The 23,467-nt window shown below is 32.3% G+C and overlaps 1 protein-coding gene and 3 long non-coding RNA genes across 6 annotated transcripts; all 4 read right to left on the reverse strand.

Annotated features, from left to right (window-relative positions):
* Positions 1–3,424: 3,424 nt before the first annotated feature.
* Positions 3,425–14,544, reverse strand: spoon (A-kinase anchor protein spoonbill). 3 transcript variants are annotated; one of them, XR_012720932.1, is made up of 6 exons: positions 14,357–14,544; positions 7,507–8,694; positions 7,056–7,446; positions 6,779–6,912; positions 5,312–5,590; positions 3,425–5,242 (listed from the first exon to the last, which is right to left on the reverse strand). XR_012720932.1 is itself a non-coding variant. In XM_075302467.1 (5 exons), exons 2-5 carry the CDS (start codon positions 8,671–8,673, stop codon positions 5,522–5,524), a joined length of 1,761 nt encoding a protein of 586 aa, XP_075158582.1. In that variant the 5' UTR covers positions 8,674–8,694; positions 14,357–14,544; the 3' UTR covers positions 3,425–5,521. The 3 variants fall into 3 exon arrangements, 2 of the variants coding, with proteins under 2 accessions (XP_075158582.1, XP_075158583.1); XM_075302467.1 differs by having other exon boundaries at positions 3,425–5,590; XM_075302468.1 differs by lacking the exon at positions 14,357–14,544 and adding an exon at positions 10,912–11,305 and having other exon boundaries at positions 3,425–5,590.
* A 2,665-nt stretch (positions 14,545–17,209) lies between these two features.
* On the reverse strand, positions 17,210–18,138 carry LOC142231593 (uncharacterized). The gene is made up of 2 exons (XR_012720836.1): positions 17,814–18,138; positions 17,210–17,748 (listed from the first exon to the last, which is right to left on the reverse strand). It is a non-coding gene; the product is annotated as an uncharacterized LOC142231593 (long non-coding RNA).
* A 70-nt stretch (positions 18,139–18,208) lies between these two features.
* On the reverse strand, positions 18,209–18,549 carry LOC142231594 (uncharacterized). Its single transcript, XR_012720837.1, has 2 exons — positions 18,496–18,549; positions 18,209–18,376 (listed from the first exon to the last, which is right to left on the reverse strand). It is a non-coding gene; the product is annotated as an uncharacterized LOC142231594 (long non-coding RNA).
* A 3,217-nt stretch (positions 18,550–21,766) lies between these two features.
* Positions 21,767–22,275, reverse strand: LOC142231637 (uncharacterized). The gene is made up of 2 exons (XR_012720846.1): positions 22,038–22,275; positions 21,767–21,980 (listed from the first exon to the last, which is right to left on the reverse strand). It is a non-coding gene; the product is annotated as an uncharacterized LOC142231637 (long non-coding RNA).
* Positions 22,276–23,467: the final 1,192 nt, after the last annotated feature.

Raw genomic sequence — 23,467 nt, forward strand, 5'->3', positions numbered from 1 at the left:
ATTTCATAAGATTGTTGATTTTGCTCAGTTTCGCCAAAAGCAGTTTAATATGTTCATCCCACAGCAAACTCTTAGAAAAAATTAGACCAAGGATTTTCATATGATGTTTAATAGGAATGGTAAGGGAGTCGAAAGAGACCGATACCGCCGGACATTTATGCTTGCGACAAACATGGAGTATTTCCGCTTTTATTAAAGGTATGACAGCTCCACTTCCTTCTGCCCAAACTTGAATTTTATTATTAATCCGTTTGAGTTTTTCATTAACATCTTCATAACTACTGCCACAGCAAAAATATTGTCAGCAAATATGCCGATATAGTCTGCTTCCTCCAAAGACTCCAAGCTACAGGCCAAACTATTTGCATATATGTTATACAGAACTACAGATAGAGGAGAACCCTGTGGAATTCCATTTTCTAATGGATAAGTTGCGGATAAGTGTCCATCGACTTTGACCTTTATTCTGCGGTTGGTAAGAAGTGAAAAAATAAAAGTAATTATTTTCTTCGGTATACCCCATAGAATTAGCTCTTTTATAATTTGTGTTACTAAGACCTTGTCAAAAGCTTTTTCTAAGTCCTCGGAGATCACCAAGCTGTGTTTTCCTGCGGAAAGGTTTGAGCGTAGCACATGTTCCAATCGATGGCAAAGAGAGTGTGTGCCGCGGCCGGGCAAGAAGACATGTTGCAGTTTAGAAAATTTGTGGTTGGCGAAGCGCAAAAACCTGTTAGCAATCTTTTCCAAAATCTTAGAGAGGACTGGCAGCAAAGATATTGGTCTATATCCTTCAAGACGCGCAGGATTTTTCCCTTGTTTTGGGATAGGAGATAGGACGGCCAATTTCCAATCGTGAGGATAAATACCCGTACAAAGAATTTTTGTGTATAGGTTACAAATTCTCTTTTTGAGAAATAATGGAGAGTTTCTAGCCATAGAATATGTAATTTTGTCTAGCGCTGGAGTAGAACCTTTTAATGATTGAAGGGTTTCATCAAATTCTTTAACGTCAATACGTGAAACATTTGTTTTGTTATGTTTTTGCTTACTTATTTCTTGATGAGTGTTAGTTGGTTTTGTCTGCGTTTTGGTAGCATTGCTTTTGTTTGGCGATTTTGGATTGTTTACATTTACAAACGTAATTGCTTTACTTGTTGTTGGTTTGTTGTCTATTGAAGAAGGCGTGAGGGGTGATATGTTATTTGTTTCTTGATAGTTTCTTTCTTTACATTCATTCTCCTTACTAATTTGGGAGTATGGAGTTTTAGGTCCCGTTTTAATAGTTTGTATTTCTGGATTTGTGTTGAAAATAGCCCAGGCTTGCTTCATCGAACATCGTTTTTCTTTTTGTAGTTTAAGAACGGACTTGTGTTTGATAAAAGTAGGGCACTTGCCATCAGATGAGGTGTGTGAGTCGACATTACAATTAACGCAGCAGTTTCTTTCACAATTGGTGTGTAATTGTATTTCTCCACATTTCGCACAAGCTCCTACAGATTTACATCTTTTTTTAGTGTGTCCCAATTTTTGACAGTTTTTGCACCGCATTGGGTTGGGAGTATATTCTTTCACCATAACTCTTTCATAGCCAATTTTAGTAAACTCTGGACGTCTAATAAGATCGAATGTAAGAATTGCTGCTCCAGTAGCCTCCAGTTTGCCGGTTTCTGTGTTATACGCATTTTCTTGACTTCGATGACTTTTCGTTTCTTCAAACCTTCTAAAAGCTCCTCTTCAGTGTGATTTATAATTTTCCTGGAGTAAACCTTACCTTGTACAGAGTTTAAAGATTTGTGGTAGGTTACTATGACTGGTATTGTGTCTACAAACAAAGCTTTAATGAATTTCTCGGCAGCTTTAAGATTGTTAGCTTTTAGGAGGATATCACCAGACCTAAGCTCTATGACATCTGAGTACTCTTTGGATATAAAGTCTAGACCTTTTTCAACTTGGAAAACATTGTAAGATCCAATGGGTTTGTAGTTGGATTCATTGTCTTGTTGCTCTGGTCTTCCTTTAGCTGCGATTATAACGTATCTGGGAATGTCATCGTCATTTTGTTCATGTTCTAATAATTCGGGGTAGTCCTCGACAAATCTACGCTTATTTCTTTGAATCGGAGTTTTATTTTCTAACGTTGCGAGAGGTTTAAACCGATTGTGATTACTAGGATGCGGGCCGTTCATCTTTGGACAGTTTAAGCCCACTTAAAACTTCAAAAAATGTCACCAAAGTAAATACTCAACTATCAAAAACAAACACTAGATCGTTTTGTTGAAAACCAATGATAGTTAGGCAGATATAAACAAATGCAAAAAACAATGTGCAACGAAAACACTTCTGTGCGTGACGGTAGTCTGCGAGCGACTGAAACTTTTAATCATATCGACAATTTTTTCGATACGACAATGAATTCAATATCGAATGTCGCGATTAGTCCTAAAAGCTTCAATACTTTAATGCATTTCACCGATAATATTCGGCACTCCTTGGCTCTTTCTAGTCTGTGAGCTCTTGCACTTTTTGGAACATCAATGGCTTTAGTCTCAGGTTATTTTTCAATATATGTTGCATTCGTTCTCCGTCATTATGTTTTTGTAAAATGAAGTGTCACTGAAATTTTAGAAAGTATAGCAACCTGAAGTTGGTTGCAACACATATCGCCCATCGGACGGACCTAAAAGATTGAGTAATATTACTTTAAATAAAACACATTTTATTTATAATTTTAACGAATTTTCATTTTTTTTATTTAAACTGTATTTTATTTCATTTAGACTTTTTGTTCGCAATTATAAATTTGAATTTTTTAGGCGTGAATTTCCAAACTATTGCTTGCGTACGATTTTTTAAGGTCATAAAATAACGACCATATCTCTGACTATTGGTATTTTAATTTATTTGTTTTTGTCTTATGGAGGCAAACGCTTTGTATGGTATACAATAGGATTAGGGTAATAAGTATAACAATTCAATCTTTTCAGTTAAATTCCTGCGTTAATTAATCTTCTTGTTTGTTTGGTTTATTACTATTTATTTTGTTTTAAAGGGATTTATTGTTTTGCCTATGTTAAATTGTTTGTATTTTATATACTCATATAATTTGTTCATGTAAAACTCTAAATAACTTATATAGCAAAAAATATATGCAATGTATTTTCTTCTTCTTTCAAATGTATTTTTGTCTATAAGGTAATCATTTTTATATAAAAGGAATATATTATGTATGAGTTTAATGGTTTTTCTCTTTGCTTCATTGTATATAGGTGTGAGTTGTTATATTACAAGGTGTTTTTATTCTGTTTGCAAAATGAGTGATGATTAAACTACAAAATAAAAACTAAACCCAATCAGTATATAAAAAAAAAAAACAAAAATAGTTGAAATAAACAAATGTAATAAATAAAAAAAAAGAAATACGACATTTTAGTGGGGAAGGGATTTTTAAACATTTCTTTTCATTTATTAATTCATTAAAATGATGCATTCTCAATCGAATAAAAATGGAGAAGGAGCAGGGATATGAAGGAATACAAACTAGAACAACATTAATTAATGAAAATTAAATAAGGGGAAAAGTTGGGAAACCTCACAACTCTCCTATAGGTGTTTCATTAGGTTATAGGTGATAAATTTCTTGAGTTTTGTTTTAACTAAAATGAAAAATTAATAATAGTAAAATAAAATACAATATAATTAATTTACGATTATAAAGATTAACATTAAAGCCTACAATATTCTCATACTATTTAAAAAAAGAAAAAATAATAATAGTAGTTATTAGATATATTTAATAATTATAATAACAGAGCCATTTTACTTGAAAAAGGCATTGTAACTTCAAAATAAATATGCATTTATGTTATGTGTACTAGACAATTGCATTTTTCTCTATTCGAACGATGTTCCTAACATATAAATAAGTAAGAAAAAATAGGACTAAAGAAAAACTCATACCACAAAAAAGGTTGGGCTTCAGAAAATATTGAGAATATAAAATAAACCGGTAAATAAAACATTTTTCTTTCCAAAACAGAATATAGCGATAAATTATTATTATAAATTAAAAGTGATGGCTCTATAAATCTCATTAATAAAATAAAGAATATATTCCAAATTGAAAATGCTTGCCCATAGAAATGCATGCACAAATCCTACTACACATCAAATATTCGGGTTATGAGATCACCAATTTGTTATATACCGTTCGTTTGTTTTTGAATTGGCTTTGCGAAGGAAGGCCGGAATTTATACAATACTTTAGACGAATCATAAATTAAGTATAAGTGGCATTTAAAAATGAGAAAAAGTTTACTAAAAAAACGTGTCGCCATGTTTCTCATAAATATGTATTTTCGCCATGTTTTCGAAACCCAACATTAAGAGCAACAACATTACAATTCAAAGCTGGAAGTACGGGAAAATTCAATCATTTTTTTAAAAATCAGTCAAAATATTACTTTCGAAATGATTATTGCGTCACATTTAGATAATATCTGTCATTTGGATTTCCAATATCTTCAGAAAACACAAAGTTTCGTCTACATAACAAAAACCTCTTTGTTTTGAAATTACAATAGTTTTTATGTACGAAAATAAAGGACAATATAAATGTTATTATATACATATGTAGATAATTATAATTGTATTTCTGTTTTTCTATTTTCATTTACCACAATAATAATATGTGGTTTTCAATGAATTTGTGATATTTTATTTTGTGTGCTATTTGTTAACGTTTGTTTTTTTTTTTTTTTGAGAAAGGGATGACATTTGTGGGGCAAAACTTATTTTGGTGTTTATTGTTGGGGTTTAGCTAGAGATAGTAAAATATTAGTAAATGTTTTTCCTGACATTTAAAACTTAAACAAAGGAAATACGTTATAAATAGGCTGGAGCAAATTAGAGTAAGGTGTGGAGGTAAGTGGTATTTTTGCTGAAGTTTTCTTTTCGTCCACTTTGTAATAATGTATGTGTGTATTGTAGTAGTACGTACTAGAACTAGAACCTATAGAATATATTTACAAAAGATGCCTACATAAAAGCTTTTTTGTTTATATTTAAGTTTACTAGAGCGCTGACTGACTGCAGGTTTTGTTTACATCATTGATTTGATGCTACAGACGTTTAGCCTTGTGTTATTGTTAAGAAGTGTGCTTTACTTGGCTTCTTTCCTCTACCATTTATGGACTGAGGGTAAAAACCATTGCTCACAAAAAATGATGCGTTACATTAAACATTTCTGAAATATCTCTAGATATTAGTTAACCTTCACTATAGATTAAAACTTTTTAGATATATTATGGCTTACACAAGTCTTACGTGCATATGCTTGCTGCTGTACTTAGTTACCAGTAATGTGAATCTGTGAGGATGTGGATTTTAAATGATGATTTCTTTTAGTTAAACTTGTCAATGTTTGAACTTAATTAATGTTATTGGTAACAACTGCCACTTCAATGCTATTGTTGTTGCTATCGGCAGCCTCTGTTTCAGTTTGTTTTTCCATGATAGGAAATAATCAGTCTCTTACTTCCACCCAGTTTGCAAGATTTCTAGCAACGAGCTCCTTATTTATAAAAATAACATTCTGTAAAAAGAGAATATGTATATAAAAATTGTGTATTAAAAAAATGGTTGGTTATTATAATGTTAAAAATTATTGGAAATTGGAATATGATGAAAATTTAATTTAAATAGATTCTATAATGAATGCAGTTTTCTTTTCAATTAGGCTTGCTTTATATTAGTATAGGGCAGCGTGGGAGTCACGGACTAAAAGAAACAATCAGGACAATGACAAATGAAAGTGTTATTTTTACTTTCAGTAGTAAAAATAATACTTTCATTGTAAAAATATATTGCACTTTATGAGTGATATTAAACCCCATATGTATTTCACGGATTTTTTTTTTTTTTTTTGACTACAAAATATTATAACACAGTCAAAATTTATACAAAATCTATTCGTAAATATCTACGCTGTAGATTCTACTGTCACTCAATCATACAAGCTGTTCACTTTATATTCCTAATTGATATTTGACTTTGTTCCCCATGTTCAACACATGGTATCTACATAACATGATAGTAGTTTAATACCCCCATATTCATAAAAATAAACGTAAACTTTAAACCTACTATTACCATACAAATTCCTTCGATAAACTGTCAGCAAATTATTATGATTATGGGCAGTAGTGTATTGCATTCATATTTTGTGAAGAGCAATTGATCCCTGGAATTGTTTGATCTTGTGCATAAATACCTTTATACCCTAAAAATCCATTCTTTGGCTTTCTTGCCTGTTGATTTATACAAATATATTGGTATAGGGGAATGAAATATTAATTTTATTTCTGGACTTTACCCGATCCAATTAGGTAAAATCAATAAGAAATTGATATGTGAAAATTTTGAAATTGCCATTTTTCGCCACTAAATTGAGTGGTTAACAAGTAGTAATTCCCACAAGCATTTATTATGAATTGTGAATACATTACCAACATCCTGGCTATAAAACAATTATCTTCAGTCAGTCATCATATTTGACATACACGGCCCATTCGAATTTTGCCAATCCAATAAGAATCAATTTTTCTCACTTCCCACAGTGGGCCCCAACATATCCGATTTTGGATATTTAAGAATACATCACTATGCAAAATTCAAATCCCCATTTTAGTAATTTCATGGTTATGAGGATTTATCCAAATGAATTTGCATTTCAGTATTTCATTTATCAACTCTTTTTCATATAAAAGAGCAGAATACTCACATTGGGACCTAAGCAAGCGAATAAATATATTTCTGGTATATTATGTGAATTGTAACCAGCAATTTGTGCTTGCAAAACAATGCCTTTGGTTAATCTACATAAAATATCCGCAGATTCTGGTGACCAGCAGGTGTCTGAAAAGAAAAAAAAAATATTAGTAAAATAAGATTAACTGTTTGAACTGCTCGTGTTTTGCTTCCCGGGAAATTTCTACAAAATTGTTAATTTTGCAATATTCGAAATTTAACGGAGAAGATATATGTGAACTTGTATTTACCTATTGGTTCTATATTAGAGAGTATACATTCTGTGGCTTGGAACGGTACTGTCATGAAGTCAGAACGTATTTGTCTTAATTCATTTAAGTGTACATTCATGTAGCCACCAAAGTCCAAAAATTTGACCACACAACGATCTGGATCCTCAAAGTCTCCACTGACTATTTGTACCCGGTACCAGATGCCATTAACAGGCATAACACACACAGCATTCAACTCAACTCCGGGCAATAAAGGTGCCTCTGTTGTTGAGTAGCTTTCATATAGGCATTTTTGTAGAATAGCTAACGAAGGGTGAGAGGGATGTAAAGGCTGTTGCACAAATATGTGAGCACCCGAGATAACAGCACTAACAACTACATCATTGTTTATACCTTCGATTAAATTAAGCTGGAAGTATTTAAAACTTAGATACACACATGAACGGATAAATATAATATTTTTCTTTACCTGTAGATTAAGCATACATTCAGTTGGTAGAGGAACTACAGTTTGTGGAAGTGCGAAGTGTATTCTTTGCATTGTTAAATGAGGATAACGCTTGGCCGGCAAACGTTGACGAATCATAGCCAAGGCAGCCTGTATTTCACTCTCGGTGCCATCAATAGCGCACACGCGCAACTTCCCTGGATAAACTTTTTTGCGTAAAGCAACATCGGCATTTGTTTTTGACTTAATTTGATGGATATATGAACGATTCCGACCATATAGGAAGCAAACCAAACTATTGGGTAAAAAAAATTCATATGTTGTTTTGGCGCGTGTAGCCTCAGATCTGGGTAAGCTAGAACCTTTACCAGAATCTCCAGATTGTACACTACATAAACTTAATGAGGGACTGGCAGCATCGACATTACGTTTGTCATTAACTTCTGTTTGTGCTGTATCATTTTCAATACTGGCGTCATTGGCGTCGACATTTGTGTTTGGAGACATTTTGCCATTTTTCAAGTCTTTTGTTGAAGCCACGTCCTTCTCATTCAAAGTACCATCTAAGTTGTTATTCTCTTCACAATCTTTGGTATATTTGCTTTCTAAAAATGAGTTTTCCGGTGATATTTTGGGTGTGGTCGTGGCCATTATAACTACTGGTTTGTCCTTTTTAATGTCAACATTACGAGAATAGAATGACATGCGGTTGTTAATGGAATCTGGCAAATCAACTGGGGAAGAGAGATTTTCAAAATCTTCCTCTATAGACCGCAACAGTTTATGTTCGGCATCCTGTATTTTTGTTTTTAATACTTCCGAGTCGATTTGCTGCTGGCTTTGTTTAACCGGTGATGGGCCGCGTCCATTTTGTACGATCTTTATAGGTGCCGACTTGCCAAATAATCGATTTGCTGGATTATCATCATCTGTTGGTACAGTGCCATTTATGTTCATAGACTTTGTTGGTGTGGGTGTTGGTTTTGCATTATTATTACTATTTTTTGTTGATTTTGTTATTAGATCTTCATGGGCCTCTACCGGCTCCTGAGAGGACTTCTTGGTGCCCGTGACTGATTTTATGTCACTATCTAAACGAGTTTTATTTCGACGCCGAAACCAAAATACACCTAGAATAAATGCTACACCAGGCAGTGACAAATATAGTAAGGGGCGACCAGATACCATTTTCGCTGAATGTTGAAGAATCTAAAAGCAATAAAAAGAAACATAGAATGAATTTACAAAACCAAATTTTGAAAAACTATAATTTTTGGTTAGATCGGTTAATGAATCAGAATAACATTGAGCAGAATACTAGGAGCGGAAAAGAGGTTTTCCGAAGTTCTTAATTCATTTCACATCAGTTTTTTTTATAGTAACCTAAATTAATAAAAAGTTGAAGAGCCGGTTATTATAAGTACTTCCAACAAACCTTGCCCATTGTTGGCATTTTGGTATTAATATCACGGTTGCCACTCGTGCCAAAAATAATCTACCATAATTTGAAGAAAATTTTACCACAAATCTGCTATAGAAAATTTTTTTTAAGTTTCAACTTTTTTTGTCAAAATTTATTTCTATAAATTTTTTTTCATAATTTTATTTCTATAGAAAGTTTTGTCAAAATTGCATTCCAATAGAAAATTTTTTCAACATTTTATTGCTATAGAATTTTATTTCTATAGAAATTTGGTCAAATTTTTATTTCTATAGGATTTTTTTTCAACATTTTATTTCTATAGAAAATTTTTTCAAAATATTATTTCTATAGAACATTTTGTCAAAATTTTATTTCTATAGAAAATTTTGTCAAATTTTTTTTCTATAGAATTTTTTCGAAGTTTTATTTCTATAGAAAATGTTGGCAAAATTTTATTTCTATAGAAAATGTTGGAAAAATTGTATTTCTATAGAAAATTTTGTAAAAAGTTTATTTCTATAGAAAATTTTGTCAAAATTTTATTTCTATAGAACATTTTGTCAAAATTTTATTTCTATAGAAAATTTTGTCAAATTTTTATTTCTATAGATTTTTTTTCAAATTTTTATTTCTATAAAAAATGTTGGCAAAATTTTATTTCTATAGAAAATGTTGGAAAAATTTTATTTCTATAGAAAATTTTGTAAAAAGTTTATTTCTATAAAAAATGTCAAAATTTTATTTCTATAGAAAATGTTGTCAAAATGTTATTGTTATACAAAAAGTTGGAGAAATATTTTTTTTAATCTACCAAAACATGAAGAATTCTACCAATCTACCAAACAACAAAAGACCATGTTTGGTAGAATTCTACCAACTGTGGCAACCGTGATTAATATACGTTTTTTGGAACAAACTCTGCGTCAGAACAATGTTGACAGCGGAGTGACTTGTTTCCAAATGCGAATTGCCATAAATGGAACTATTAACTTTTTGAGCAGAAGTATTTAATTCTTTACTGCATTTTCAAGTTGGAAAAATTTTTAGTAATATGTTCAAATTAATAATAGATGGCTAATTATAAAGTAAGAAATGCTACACATTGCAATACAAATTCATCATAATTTAGTCTAATTAATTATCAATGATGCAAAGAAATATTAATGTTGGAGATCAAATTTATGGGAATTAAATAAATTAAGGACCAAATACTACAAGAAATAGTAGCACAGTCCATCTCTGAGCGCCATAACCGAATCTTTTTGTTCATATGAATCACACAGTTTATACATGTGTTTCAATGTTTTCAAAAATATCTCAGACTCACAACCCTCCCCCTTCAAAGTAAATATCAAAACAATAAATATCACGTGCTTTTACCAACAATTTAAGTAATAAACAAATGAAGACCTTCCTCGATGAACGAGAACTATGAAAGACAGAGAGAAATTTCACACGGCAACAAAATTTCCAATAATATATAGAGGATAACATCTCTACAGCACTATTGCTACAAAATTACATATAAAACTTTTATATTTACTTAAGAAACTACTTTCTAGCAATGCCAACTACACAATCGTCTATAAAATAAAATAAAAACCGTTTTATTTATTTTTTTTTTGTTTTTGATTTTGAAAACAGTTTAGTTCTAACACACATACATATTGATTAACATGAAAATATATATTTTGAGCATAACAAATGTATTTTTAGACCACAAAACTTAACTGAAGAAAAAATGTACGCAATTTTTTGCTAAATGCTCGATGGTTGGGATATAGACACACCTCTGATAACGAGAAACAAATGTATTTCAATATATGTAAGTATATTCGACTGACTCTTGAGCATCTGATCTTATAAAACATTGCGAGACGACACACATCTGTTGTATGTCTGAGGGAAAGAATGGACAATGTACTGATAATGCAGAATGAAAGGTTATAAAATATGCCAAAGGTTTTCGTTCAAGAATTTAAAATTTAAAATTAATTGCTTACGACTTTTTTGATTATCAACAGCTATTATATTCCTTTGATAATCCCACACTTTGAGAGTGAAGAAAATATGTGATTTTCAAAGCACTGCTATTTTAAAAATAAATCACTCTTGCAAGATATTTGTTTTATTTTTAGGTTGCTTAAAAAATAAGCTCACAGGAGATATTTTTCGTAGTATTATGAAATCGTTACAAAATTCTTTTAATGTATGCAAATTTCAACAAAGGATTTTTTCAAATTTGATTGATTTCTACTCTGTAGAACTTGTGTTTGTTTTTTTATCGTAAGTCGTCTGAGAACTAATTTTTTAAAAATTATCACATTATTCGTCAAATGTCCATTTCGAAAATTTCTTATCGTGTCAGCAGAGTATAAACGCGACTATATTTCGTAATCGTTGTCGGCATACTAAAAGACTATCTTAATTATTTTGTTAACCAAACACTAACTAAAAGAAAAGTACCAAATATTCTTTGGATTTTGCTTGCAAACCGATACAAATAATTTCTCTTTACGATCACATCTGCACAAGGTGGTAAAGTACATATTCGGTTCACATTTATATTTTCTCTTATTGTGCGTTTTGTATTTTTCTTCTTTCATGTGACAAACTAAAAGAGCAAAAAAGAGAAATCATTGAATTACATTTTTGTCAATTTTATTACAATGTTTACAGCGTAATAGATGTGCTTTTTTTTGCCTTAATGCGTTTTTTAATATTAATTTATATCTAGTAAATGGGTTTTAATATTAACTATTTTTTTTAAAATTATGTAATAAATCTGGATAAACAATGGAAATATATTATTGCGGATTTTCTAGGACGAATAAAGTATTAAAACCAAGATGAAACAAGAATTTACAGTCAGCCATATATTAGAATTCGAATATATACTACGTGTATAAGTTTCAATTTATTAAAAAATCTAGACTTCTTAACTAGGTAAAAAAGCGTGTTAGAATATATAAAACATACACATTCAAAATCCACTTTTATAAGATGTCAACCCGTCATTTGCCTTGTTAAAAAGGGAATTCAAATCCACTTTAATAGATTTCGCACCTACTTTGAATGAGGTATAAGGATTTATAAGACATTTTCAAAGATTACTTCTTCGAAGACTGAAAATATTGTCACTCGGAACATATCTGATTGAGATAAAAAACGAGGAAGCGAATCTCAGTTGGGTGCGCCCAGGTTTGCAGTTTTCGCAGGAAGCGTGAGGTAAGTGCATACACTTTTGGTATACATGTTGTATTTCTGGTTTCAAAAAAGATAGCTGTTTGGAGATTTCAGATAGAAGCAGAGCTATTGCCGGTCTTATCGCTCTAGGCATCAGTGATGGTCCTCCCCTCAGTACAGTACTGCACTGATAGAAAGTGATAGCCACCTACAAAATCACAGTTTATTACGCTGTTGGAGACAAACTTATGCTCATACGTAAATGTAATGATTTTCGAGATTTGGATTCCTGGGACGTGGTCATTTTTCAAACTTTGGTAAATATACAATTAGGAATTTTAGGAGCATATAGCTTTAGATTACTGGCGGACCTGGAAAACGTTAACTTAAGCAGTTTGTTAATGTTTTTGGAGCAATCTGGTTGGTTCAACAAAAGTAAATAATAGGGAAGGTTCAGTGGTTAAGACTAGAAGTGCCCATATGTAATAGGTACTTTTAGTTAAATGTGGTATCACAATGGACTGAATGGTCTAAGTGAGCCTGAAATTTAATTGGGCTGCCACTTTAACCTACCCTACAATTAGGGATTACATATTAGATGATGGCGGAAGGGATGCCTGAGGTGAAGGACTTTCCACCTAGGACATGCGTAGGTAAATGTAATGTAGGATAATGACAATAAGCGATTGTTAAATTATTTCATAAATTAAAAAGATACGATGACTGTCAAATATATACACACCTATTTTTTAGGTCTAGTTAAAAAAATTGTATGGATTTAATTGTAGAAGTTCTTTCTGAATGCCGTGGGGGTCTTTTTAATTGACACGTTATTCCAGAAGTATTTTACACTTATATTTGTATATTAAACCATAATCGTATTCTTTAAAAAGATACGATACGGAAAAATGTGGATATTACCAGACGAATGAATGGCATGTGAAACACGTTGTTTTGTTTTTGTTTTGTTTACAAGCATCTCTCGCACGAGTTTCACTCTCTTTTTCACTCTTTTTATTTCGACAAGTCTTTTCCCAAGAAGCAAGAGAAATGCCATTATGAAAACAAGCCAATGCCAATGATGTAAAGAGAAATTGAAGGTTACTACAACAAAAGCAAACATTACTTTTTGTCTAATGAAAATTATCATGCGGTTGTAGAAGCAAAAAACCTAATGGAAAATTGACGTGAAAAAATATCAAATCCAAAAAAACATTTGTACATACAAGATCACATAGTGAAATAATAACAAAGCAACAAATGAAAGTACCAACCGCATGTTCAGCAAAAATGCATATACAACAACAATACACATATATACAAATACGAATGTATGGAGATTGAGATTTGGCGATCTTAAATATGATGCGTAAACCTACCTAATCTTTATAATACATTCATTATCATATCGACCAAAGGCTTTCACCCTTGAAAAATTTGAAATCTTACAAACCAGAAAGCGAATATAAATTAAGATGAGTTAAAACATAAAAAAAAAACTACTCACTCAGCTGATTATACATAATAGCCAGACAAAGCATAAGCTTTGTAGAAGGGGAAAATATAAAACAACGTAATAGATGAATGAAATAGACAAACGACAAGATATTAAAAAATACATATTTACAAAAATTGTGCAACATTTTATTTTACCTATTTGAATGTAGCGACTATTAAAAAAATAAACAGAAATTCCCAATTGATGAATTAAAAAAGGAAATTGATGTTTAATTTCGTTCGCACGGACTTTGACCAAATTATTCACAATAGTCGGAAGTAATGACGACTTTGATTAGCATTCCAGTAATTTTTAGATAACACAACTTGTGCTATTTCTAGCATTTAACATTTAACCAAATACTAGACGCGAATGTTCTAAAAATAATGGGCCAAAGATATTCAAATCTTTCATGTGAACGAAAAACCCAAAAAACGAGGTGTTGGCACTATCGTCGATTGTGCTTTACGCGAGGCAGACAGCTACAGCACTACAAACCGTACATGTACATCACCCATTAACTCCCCTCTTGTCCATAAACAGAACTTCACTTTACACAGTAAATCAATAATAAAAATCACATTTTACGAAATTAATTGAGGCACAATCAAAATTAAACGTCTTGCTTATTTAACCATTGCACTTTTTTTCTCTTTTGTACGCACATTAATTAAAAATATTTATGCGAATTTTTCTCCATTTTTCCACATCTTTGTGTATTTAGGTTATGTTTGGGGTCGTCGTAATATTTCGAGACCACTTACCTCTATTTAACCACAAAAAATTTAAAATTTTCTATAAGTCCTTATACTTTGGAAGTATCTTCACTGTTTTCAATAGTTTTTATTGGATATTATTTAGTTTTTCACTATTTTTTCTTGATAAATTTGTGGAATTAAACACGTGTCTTGAAAACTTGTCTTTTTCAATAACATGGCCGGCTATTAGTGTTGGGAAACTAACGAGTATTTGATTATATATATGTGAATAATCGTTATGTACGATAATCGATTACAGCGATATTTTATCGTCTATGTACAGCATCACTGCAGCTATGGCATTGGTTATACATAGAGTAACGTGTGGCAAACGAAACAGCCGTTTGTAGCAAACAATTATATAAAGGGCCCTTCGCAGTATACTCGTACGCATATTTTAGACGCCGCTGCCGCTGTCGACCGCTGCCGGACGACAGTGCTCGTGTCGAACATATCCCATATATTGTGCACATTATAAGTTAAGTCCGAAGGCATAATCGATACTGCTGCATGTTTATGGGATCGATAACACATTTACCGATTACTTAGTCATCGCCGACAAGTGGTATCGATCCGACACACTGTAATACGCTTTAAAGACTATCAGTTATTCCGGACGGAATGTCGGTGTTTATAAAGAATCTTGCAGTGTGTCGGATCGATACGACTTGTTGGCGATGACTAAATAATCGGTAAATGTGTTATCGATCCCATAATCATGCAGCAGTATCGATTATGCCTTCGGACTTAACTGATATTGTGCACAATATATGGGATATGTTCGACACGAGCACTGTCGTCCGGAATAACTGATAGTCTGTAAAGCGCATAAAGCGGACCTTAGACGGTCGGATAAACACTACGACAGAGGTTCGCCTATTTGTTTTGTGTTCGTTCAAGTTTTACCCTCACACTGCACGAACAATTATGATAGCAACATGAAGAAATAAGAAGAAGCATAAACACAAATAATGAAGATGGACGAAAAGTTAGGTGTAAAGCCATTTTATAGTAAAAATGGAAGAAACAATAAAAATTCCAAGCCGAATTAGCGATCCCTCATTAATTTCATTCCAGAAATGCTTGTTATAATTATGAAAATAAATTTGTTTTTGCTAATGTTTGGCGAACATCCCCTTACACGTGAAGATTTGTGCCCCCAACCGGAAAAAAATCAAAGTTGTTTTGATTTTATGCCAACACGTCCCCGTGTTGGGGGGTATATTAACTTTGTCATTCCATTTGTAACACATCGAAATATTGGTCTAAGACCCCATAAAGAATATATATTCTGGGTCGTGGTGAAATTCCGAGTCGATCTAGCTATGTCCGTCCGTCTGTGGAATTCATGCTAACTTCCAAACGAAACAAACTATCGACTTGAAACTTGGCGCAAGCAGCTGTTATTGATGTAGGTCGTATGGTATTGCAAATGGGCCATATCGGACCACGTTTACGTATAGCACCCATATAAACCGACCCCCAGATTTGGCTTGCGTAGTCTCTAGGAGAAGCAAATTTCATCCGACACGGTTGCATTGCTATTTATGCTAACGAAATTTTCGGTAGCGTTCAATTTCGTAAAGGCCGGTATGCACCTCTAGCGAAAAATTTCATTCCCATAAGAAATGCATTGCTATTTATGCTAACGAAATTTTCGGTAGCGTTCAATTTCGTAAGCTGGTACGCACCTCTAATGAAAATAACAGGGTTGTCAAAAGCATATTTTGGCAGCAAACATTTAATTTATTACAATCATTGTATGCGTAAAAGTTTTAAGAGGTCTGTAAATAATAAACAATTTATTTGAGGAATATTTGGAACATATATTCACAATTTTTAAAAGCGATTAGCTGGTTTAAAATGTATGTACACATCCCTGTTTTTTTGTTGAAGACTTAAATAAATGTTTGCTACCGAAAATTTCGCTAGAGGTGCATACCGGCCTTAAGCTGGTACGCACCTCTAATGAAAATAACAGGGTTGTCAAAAGCATATTTTGACAGCAAATATTTAATTTATTACAATCATTGTGTGCGTAAAAGTTTTAAAAGGTCTGTAAATAATAAACAATCGATTATGCCTTCGGACTTAACTTATAATGTGCATAATATATGGGATATGTTCGACACGAGCACTGTCGTCCGGAATAACTGATAGTCTGTAATGCGCTTTACAGACTATCAGTTATTCCGGACGGAATGTTGGTGTTTGTAAAGAATCTTACAGTGTGTCGGATCGATACAACTTGTCGGCGATGACTAAATAATCGGTAAATGGCTTATCGATCCCATAAACATGCAGCAGTATCGATTATACCTTCGGACTTTACTTATAATGTGCACAATATATGGGATATGTTCGACACGAGCACTGTCGTCCGGAATAACTGATAGTCTGTAAAGCGCATAAAGCGCATAACACTCCATATCGGCTCATAATTATATATAGCCCCCATATAAACCGATCCCCAGATTTTGCTTGCGGATCCTCTAGGAGGAGCAAATATCATCCGATCCGTTTGAAATTTGGTATGTGGTGTTAGTATGTAGTCTCCCAATAAACACAAACGTTTGAAAAATGCTAAATTTCAACAATTTTTCAAACATTTTTTCAAAGGATTAGGGTAATATTCAAGTTGAGAAATTGTTGAGAAAATCGCGTTCTCAACAAAAAACAGACATTACCCTCAACAGTGAAATTCAACACATTAGCAATAATATCTCAAGTGTTATCCTCAAATTGAAATGCATCGCTACTCAATAATTTGTCAAACAATTTTCGATGCGAGTCAAATACTTTTCAACCTAAATTTGTATGAATGATATCCCCACTTCAAATTGAAAGTCAAAGCCAAAATTCTATGAATTTTGTATAATTTATTCATTTTCATCAAAATAAAATATATAATAATACACTACACTACATAATACACTACAATACCAATTGATAAATAATCTTATTAAACATATCAACAAACAAGAACACAAAAAAACATACAACAAAACTTTAAATATCTTAAACATTATTAGTAAACACTTTTGCATTGATAATTCGTTTTCCTTCCTTTTGGTGTCATAAAACAGCATTAAAATTTATTAACATGCGGGCAAATTGAAATTAGGAACGTACTGGACCGCGTGTTAGAATTGATTTCCAGCAGAACGAATTCACAAAATATCCATTTTAAACTGATAATAGCATATGAATTAAACTGACGATTTGATGCACATTTTCATCCAGAAGTTGTTGATTTCAACAATTTGTTGTTTTTAACAATTTTAATTGGTTGCACTTGTAATGCTTCTGGAAACTTTTTCTTGTCTATAAGCAACTCATTTTTCATTGGTCAGCTTCTTAATGTTTACAAGAATGTAGCATCCAAAGGTTTTAATTTTCTGCAAAGAGATTTAAATTTAGTGACTTCTCTAAAGTGTTGATTTAATTTTGCATATTGACTTACCAATTATTTTAAACTATTTGAAGCAGTTCCAGTTAAAGGTGGGTATTAAGTTCGAGTTTTTTCACTAAAGTGAAAACTAAATCAATAAAAAAAGGAATAAAATTATACATATTTGTTGCAGATTTTACTATAACTTGATGGGGAATAGCCCAAAGCAAGTTTTCACAAAGTTTGTATTCCTTAAAAAGTATTGTTAAAGAAAAGTAATCGTGAAAAAATGGCGATTTTAGCGGCTAAACTCGAACTTAATACCCACCTTAATTGTCCACCATTTTTTCATCGGTCAGCTTTTTAATGTTTTCAAGAACGTATAATCCATAATTTTAGTTTTCTGCAAAGAGATATACATTTAGTGACTTCCTTAAAGTTTTATTTCATTTTTTATTTTCACTTACCTATTTTTATAAACTATTTGGTTATTTGTCTAAAATTTTCCATTTTTTTAATTTCTTGCAATTGACCACGAACTTCGTTGCACAAATAAGTATTGAAAACCACATGGTTTTTTTCGTTGCATTTTAGGGTAGTGTTTTGTCAAAGTTTTCTCATATTATCTTCAACACCTTTTCAAAGATTTCGTCAACATTTTGGCAAAATGGAAGTAATTCGCAAACAATTTGAAGATGTATTGAAGATGAGCTATTTCAAGTCAAGTTGAATTTATGTTGAAAATTATATTTACCCTCAAACTGAAAAGTTGTTGCATTTGAAAAACGCTCATCCTGTGTTTATTGGGCTCTAATATTAAAGCTCAAATTGGTCCATACCCTGCCAACATTTTTTGAATTTGGGGGCGCTTCTGAGAATCCCCATTACGTCGAAAACAATCATATACGACATCAAAAACTCGTCGGAAAAGCGCCGTCACTATTGAGAAGTTGTACCACGCCAAGTTACTACGAAAAAGTTTCTCATCAGTGCAATTATTAGGTGCCTATTTAGATCAATTTCGAAGGACGCCAATAAGAACCCCTGCAAACTATCAGAAAAAGTGCATTTTAAGATAATTGTAGAAGAATCATTGTGGTCAAGTAAAACACGATTGTGTAGATGTTTATTGATTTGATTAAACATTTATAATTTCTTATAAATATAACATTTTTCGGTTTATCTCATCACATTTAACATAATTTTTTCCATTAATAAAACAATGATGTTGAGTTTTAAGTAGCAAGTTACATATTGCAGCGTCTATCAGCCAGTTTGTTTATTTTCGATGGAGACAGCGTGCCTGGAAAAATATTTGAAAAACGATCACTTTATTCTATTTGGAAAGTCGAAAATTGTTCACCATATACCTTTCACAATTTTACAACTTCACAATGGTACAACTTCTCAATAGTGACGGCGCTTTTCCGACGAGTTTTTGATGTCGTATATGATTGTTTTCGACGTAGTGGGGATTCTCAGAAGCGCCCCCTAATTCAAAAAATGTTGGCAGGGATCTATGTTTTCAGAACTTTATTTTCGTTTTTATTTAAATAAAATAAACCAAGCTGATTGCGCTTGGCGTTTCACTACTGTTAGAAGATGGCAAAATACTTTCATGTACATTTTGTACTTTTTTATATGCTCCATCACAGTTCGCGATGGTTGTGGTGACATTTACTAGTCTGTGGCAGCGATGAGGATGAAATGGAACTTTGAAATGGTGGCAGGGTAGTGGCTCGATTTACACACACACGCATACATAATTAAATTGAAAAAGAAGAAGCATAAGTTATTTTACAAATAAAGGTGAGTATTAAGTTCGAGTTTAGCAGCTAAAATCGCTAAAGTGAAAACTAAATCAGTAAGAAAAATGCATGAAATTATACGTATTTGTTGCAAACTTTATTATAACTTGATGGGGAAAAGCCCAAAGCAAATTTTCACAAAGTTTGTATTCCTTAAAATGGATTATTAAAGAAAAGTAATCGTGAACAAATTACGTTTTTAGCGGCTAAAGGTGTGTACTATGTTCGGTTTTCGAGTTGAAAATCACTTTATTTTCGCGATTACTTTTCCTCAAATAATCAAAATTATAAATGAAAACAGACATATTTCTGTAAAGTCTAGCCGAAATCTAGAGGAACAAGAAATTGCACATCAATTTAGTTAATTTATCTGCTTTTTATTGAACTGTTTTAATAAAGTAACAGCGAAAATTTCAACGCGAAAAGCGAACATAGTACTTACCTTAAACCCGAACTTAATACCCACCTTAACTTTGGATTTAAAAAATCTAATTTTGCATTTTATTTTTTGGAACATAGCAATTAATTCTTGTGATTCCATTTAATGCTACCCCGGTACTATACATGTTGGTTGAAGTGCTAATGCTTGTTTTGCAACATCAATTGCTGTGCTCCTTTTGTTAACATTTTGTTTTGTGTTTATTGTCCCGATGCCCAGTACAAATGAAACGATTGTAAAATATAATACACCAAATAAAGCTTTTATTTTGTTAACATTTGTGTTTAAATTTCATGTCTTATACATTACTTATGTTCTACAATATAATAGCGAGCGACTAGATGTTGGTTGCTAGTTTATTACGGAAATACAACTCCATGTTATACTTTGTTTTATCAATCGATCAGATTACATTTTTAAATAATAATCCGATCAACTTTTGCATTATAAATTCACAAAAATCAGTTTAATAAATAATTTCTTAATTCACATTGCAAATGGCGCCATGTTATGAAAATACTGACTGATCGATTTACGTCAGTTTTTCAACTCGAAAAAAAAAACAAAGTTTTGTATGGAGTTTCAACGCGAAAACCGACAAGAGTAGCGGTCTTACCATAGACCAAGAAAATATAAAGACATACTTTGATAATTAACCATGGTTTTGTTTATTTGCAGTGCGCAGTCATTCCACTCAATTGCGCAGTCGAGTGAATCAATTTCTTTTTTTGAAAACGAGAATTACCGTACAAATCAGTCAATTTGCATTTTAGAATTGGATGTATAGAATTTTATATGCTGTTACAATATTTGGTGTTCCATCAAGAAAACAAAGGGAGCCACCGTGGTGCAATGGTTAGCATGCCCGCCTTGCATACACAAGGTCGTGGGTTCGATTCCTGCTTCGACCGAACACCAAAAAGTTTTTCAGCGGTGGATTATCCCACCTCAGTAATGCTGGTGACATTTCTGAGTGTTTCAAAGCTTCTCTAAGTGGTTTCACTGCAATGTGGAACGCCGTTCGGACTCGGCTATAAAAAGGAGGTCCCTTGTCATTGAGCTTAACATGGAATCGGGCAGCACTCAGTGATAAGAGAGAAGTTCACCACTGTGGTATCACAATGGACTGAATAGTCTAAGTGAGCCTGATACATCGGGCTGCCACATAACCTAACCTAACCATCAAGAAAACAAATTAAAGCCAAAAAAATTACTCAATTGCAGGCGTAAAAGAGCCCTCTACGGTGTGCAGACAAACTACAGCACTGTGAATTCACTTGAGATGTTATACCTTAATTGGTCTATGTTGTTACCAATAACCATAGATAATATAATATTGTTACGAATGTGATATTTCTAGATTTAAGTTTATTTAAATTATTTTCCGTTAATTTAAATTTCAAATTGTAACGATGGAATTGCGTCATAGCTTGTTAGAGTCATTTCTTTATTTTCTAGTATTTTCCTAAACATCTTTTGTGTTCTTAGTTTTTCAATCGTTCATTGTAAAAGTAACGCCTTTTCCCTGCCAACATTTTTTGAATTTGGGGACTCTTTTGAGAATCCCCACTACGTCGAAAACAATCATATACGACATCAAAAACTCGTCGGAAAAGCGCCGTCACTATTGAGAAGTTGTACCACGCCAAGTTACTACAAAAATGTTTCGCATGAGTGCAATTATTAGGTGCCTTTATAGATCAATTTAGAACGACGCCAATAAGGGACCCTCCAAACAATCAGAAAAAGTGCATTTTAAGATAGTTGTAAAAGAATCATTGTGGTCGAGTAAAACACGTTTGTTTAGATATTTATTAATTTGATTAAACATTTACAAATTCTTAAAAATATAATATTTATACCACTATCACATTACATTTAACATAATTTTTGGCATTAATGATGATGTTGAGTTACAAGTAGCGAGTTACATGTTGCTGCGTCTATCAACCAGTGTTTTTATTCCATGGAGGCAGCGTGTCTGTAAAATATCTGAAAAACAATCACTTTATTCCATTTGGAAAATCACCAAATTGTTCACCAATATACCTTTCACATTTTTAAGCGTATAATCTATGTTTTCAGAACTTTATTTTCGTTTTTATTTAATTAAAATATAACAAGCTGGTTGCGCTTGGCGTTTCACAAAAAAATGGCTTTTTTAACAGTAGGGATGGCAAATTACTTGCATGTACTTTTTGATGTACCTTTTCATGATGGTTGAAGTGACATTTACGAGTCTGTGGTAACGATGAGGTTGAAATGGAACTTTGAAATGCTGGCAGGGTTGTTTTACTTATTGTTATAATTGTAGTAATATGACCATAATCACTTATGTTATGCCTGCATGACATCTACTAGATAGTAGAATGCACTTTTAAGCATAAGCCTAAAAGTATGTGTGCCATATAACCTGTACAATAAGTAGATTAATCTAGAAGGTTGTAAGCCAATTAGCGAGAACATTCGAAATCGTCATATCTCAGTATATAAACCCCTAGCGGAGAGAGCTGTCAAGTCAGTGGTAAGCTAAAGTTTATACAGTACACATCGTAGAGCAAATAAGTGAAACCAATCAGTTAAACAAATAAATTGTAGATTGTCGTTATTTGAAAAGAACTGTGTTTTAATTGTCGGGTAATTAAATACGCCTCAATATAAAAACGTAACATATATATAGATGATCCATCGGTGTCAAACGATGTTTGACAGTTCCGAAGATTAAGAATGAACGAAGAAAATAAGAGCACGCTTACATTCTCTTTCGTTTTCCTTTTTGTAGTTTGCTCATTTTACACAAAATTAGAACGTTTATGATGCACCAGAGGACTTATAAATAAATTAATATATTACTAGTTCATATTTGAATAAAAAATTGTGACCAAAACCGCGAAAATAAGAAAATTAATGTTTGGGACTGACTCTTTACGAAAAATATCAGAAAATTAATTTTTGGAACTGACACATTTTTTTTAAGAGACAAGTGGATTATCTATGTATATTCTATTGTCTATGAGGTATGCTATTAGGAAAAATCTCTTGCAAAAACTTGCAATTTCTCTATCTGATAACTGTCAAATGTAGTCTCTCTCCGGCTCTCTTTTGCTGGCTTTTTGGTTTAAGGCCGGTATGCACCTCTAGCGAAAAATTTCATTCCCATAAGAAATGCATTGCTATTTATGCTAACGAAATTTTCGGTAGCGTTCAATTTCGTAAGCTGGTACGCACCTCTAATGAAAATAACAGGGTTGTCAAAAGCATATTTTGGCAGCAAACATTTAATTTATTACAATCATTGTGTGCGTAAAAGTTTTAAAAGGTGTGTAAATAATAAACAATTTATTTGAGGAATATTTGGAACATATATTAACAATTTTTAAAAGCGATTAGCTTGTTTAAAATTTGTTGTACACAGCCCTGTTTTTTTGTTGTAGACTTAAATAAATTTTTGCTACCGAAAATTTCGCTAGAGGTGCATA

This window comes from Haematobia irritans, chromosome 3 (genome assembly GCF_050003625.1).
Source record: "Haematobia irritans isolate KBUSLIRL chromosome 3, ASM5000362v1, whole genome shotgun sequence".
NCBI lineage: Eukaryota > Metazoa > Arthropoda > Insecta > Diptera > Muscidae > Haematobia > Haematobia irritans.

Coding starts and splice junctions, on each gene's coding strand:
- spoon (XM_075302467.1), bottom strand. CDS start 8,673: ATGGTATCTGGTCGCCCCTTACTATATTTGTCACTGCCTGGTGTAGCA. Junction 7,447..7,506: donor AATGTATGCTTAATCTACAG/GTAAAGAAAAAT, acceptor AAATACTTCCAG/CTTAATTTAATCGAAGGTAT. Junction 5,591..6,778: donor TCGCTTGCTTAGGTCCCAAT/GTGAGTATTCTG, acceptor CTCTTTTTACAG/AATGTTATTTTTATAAATAA.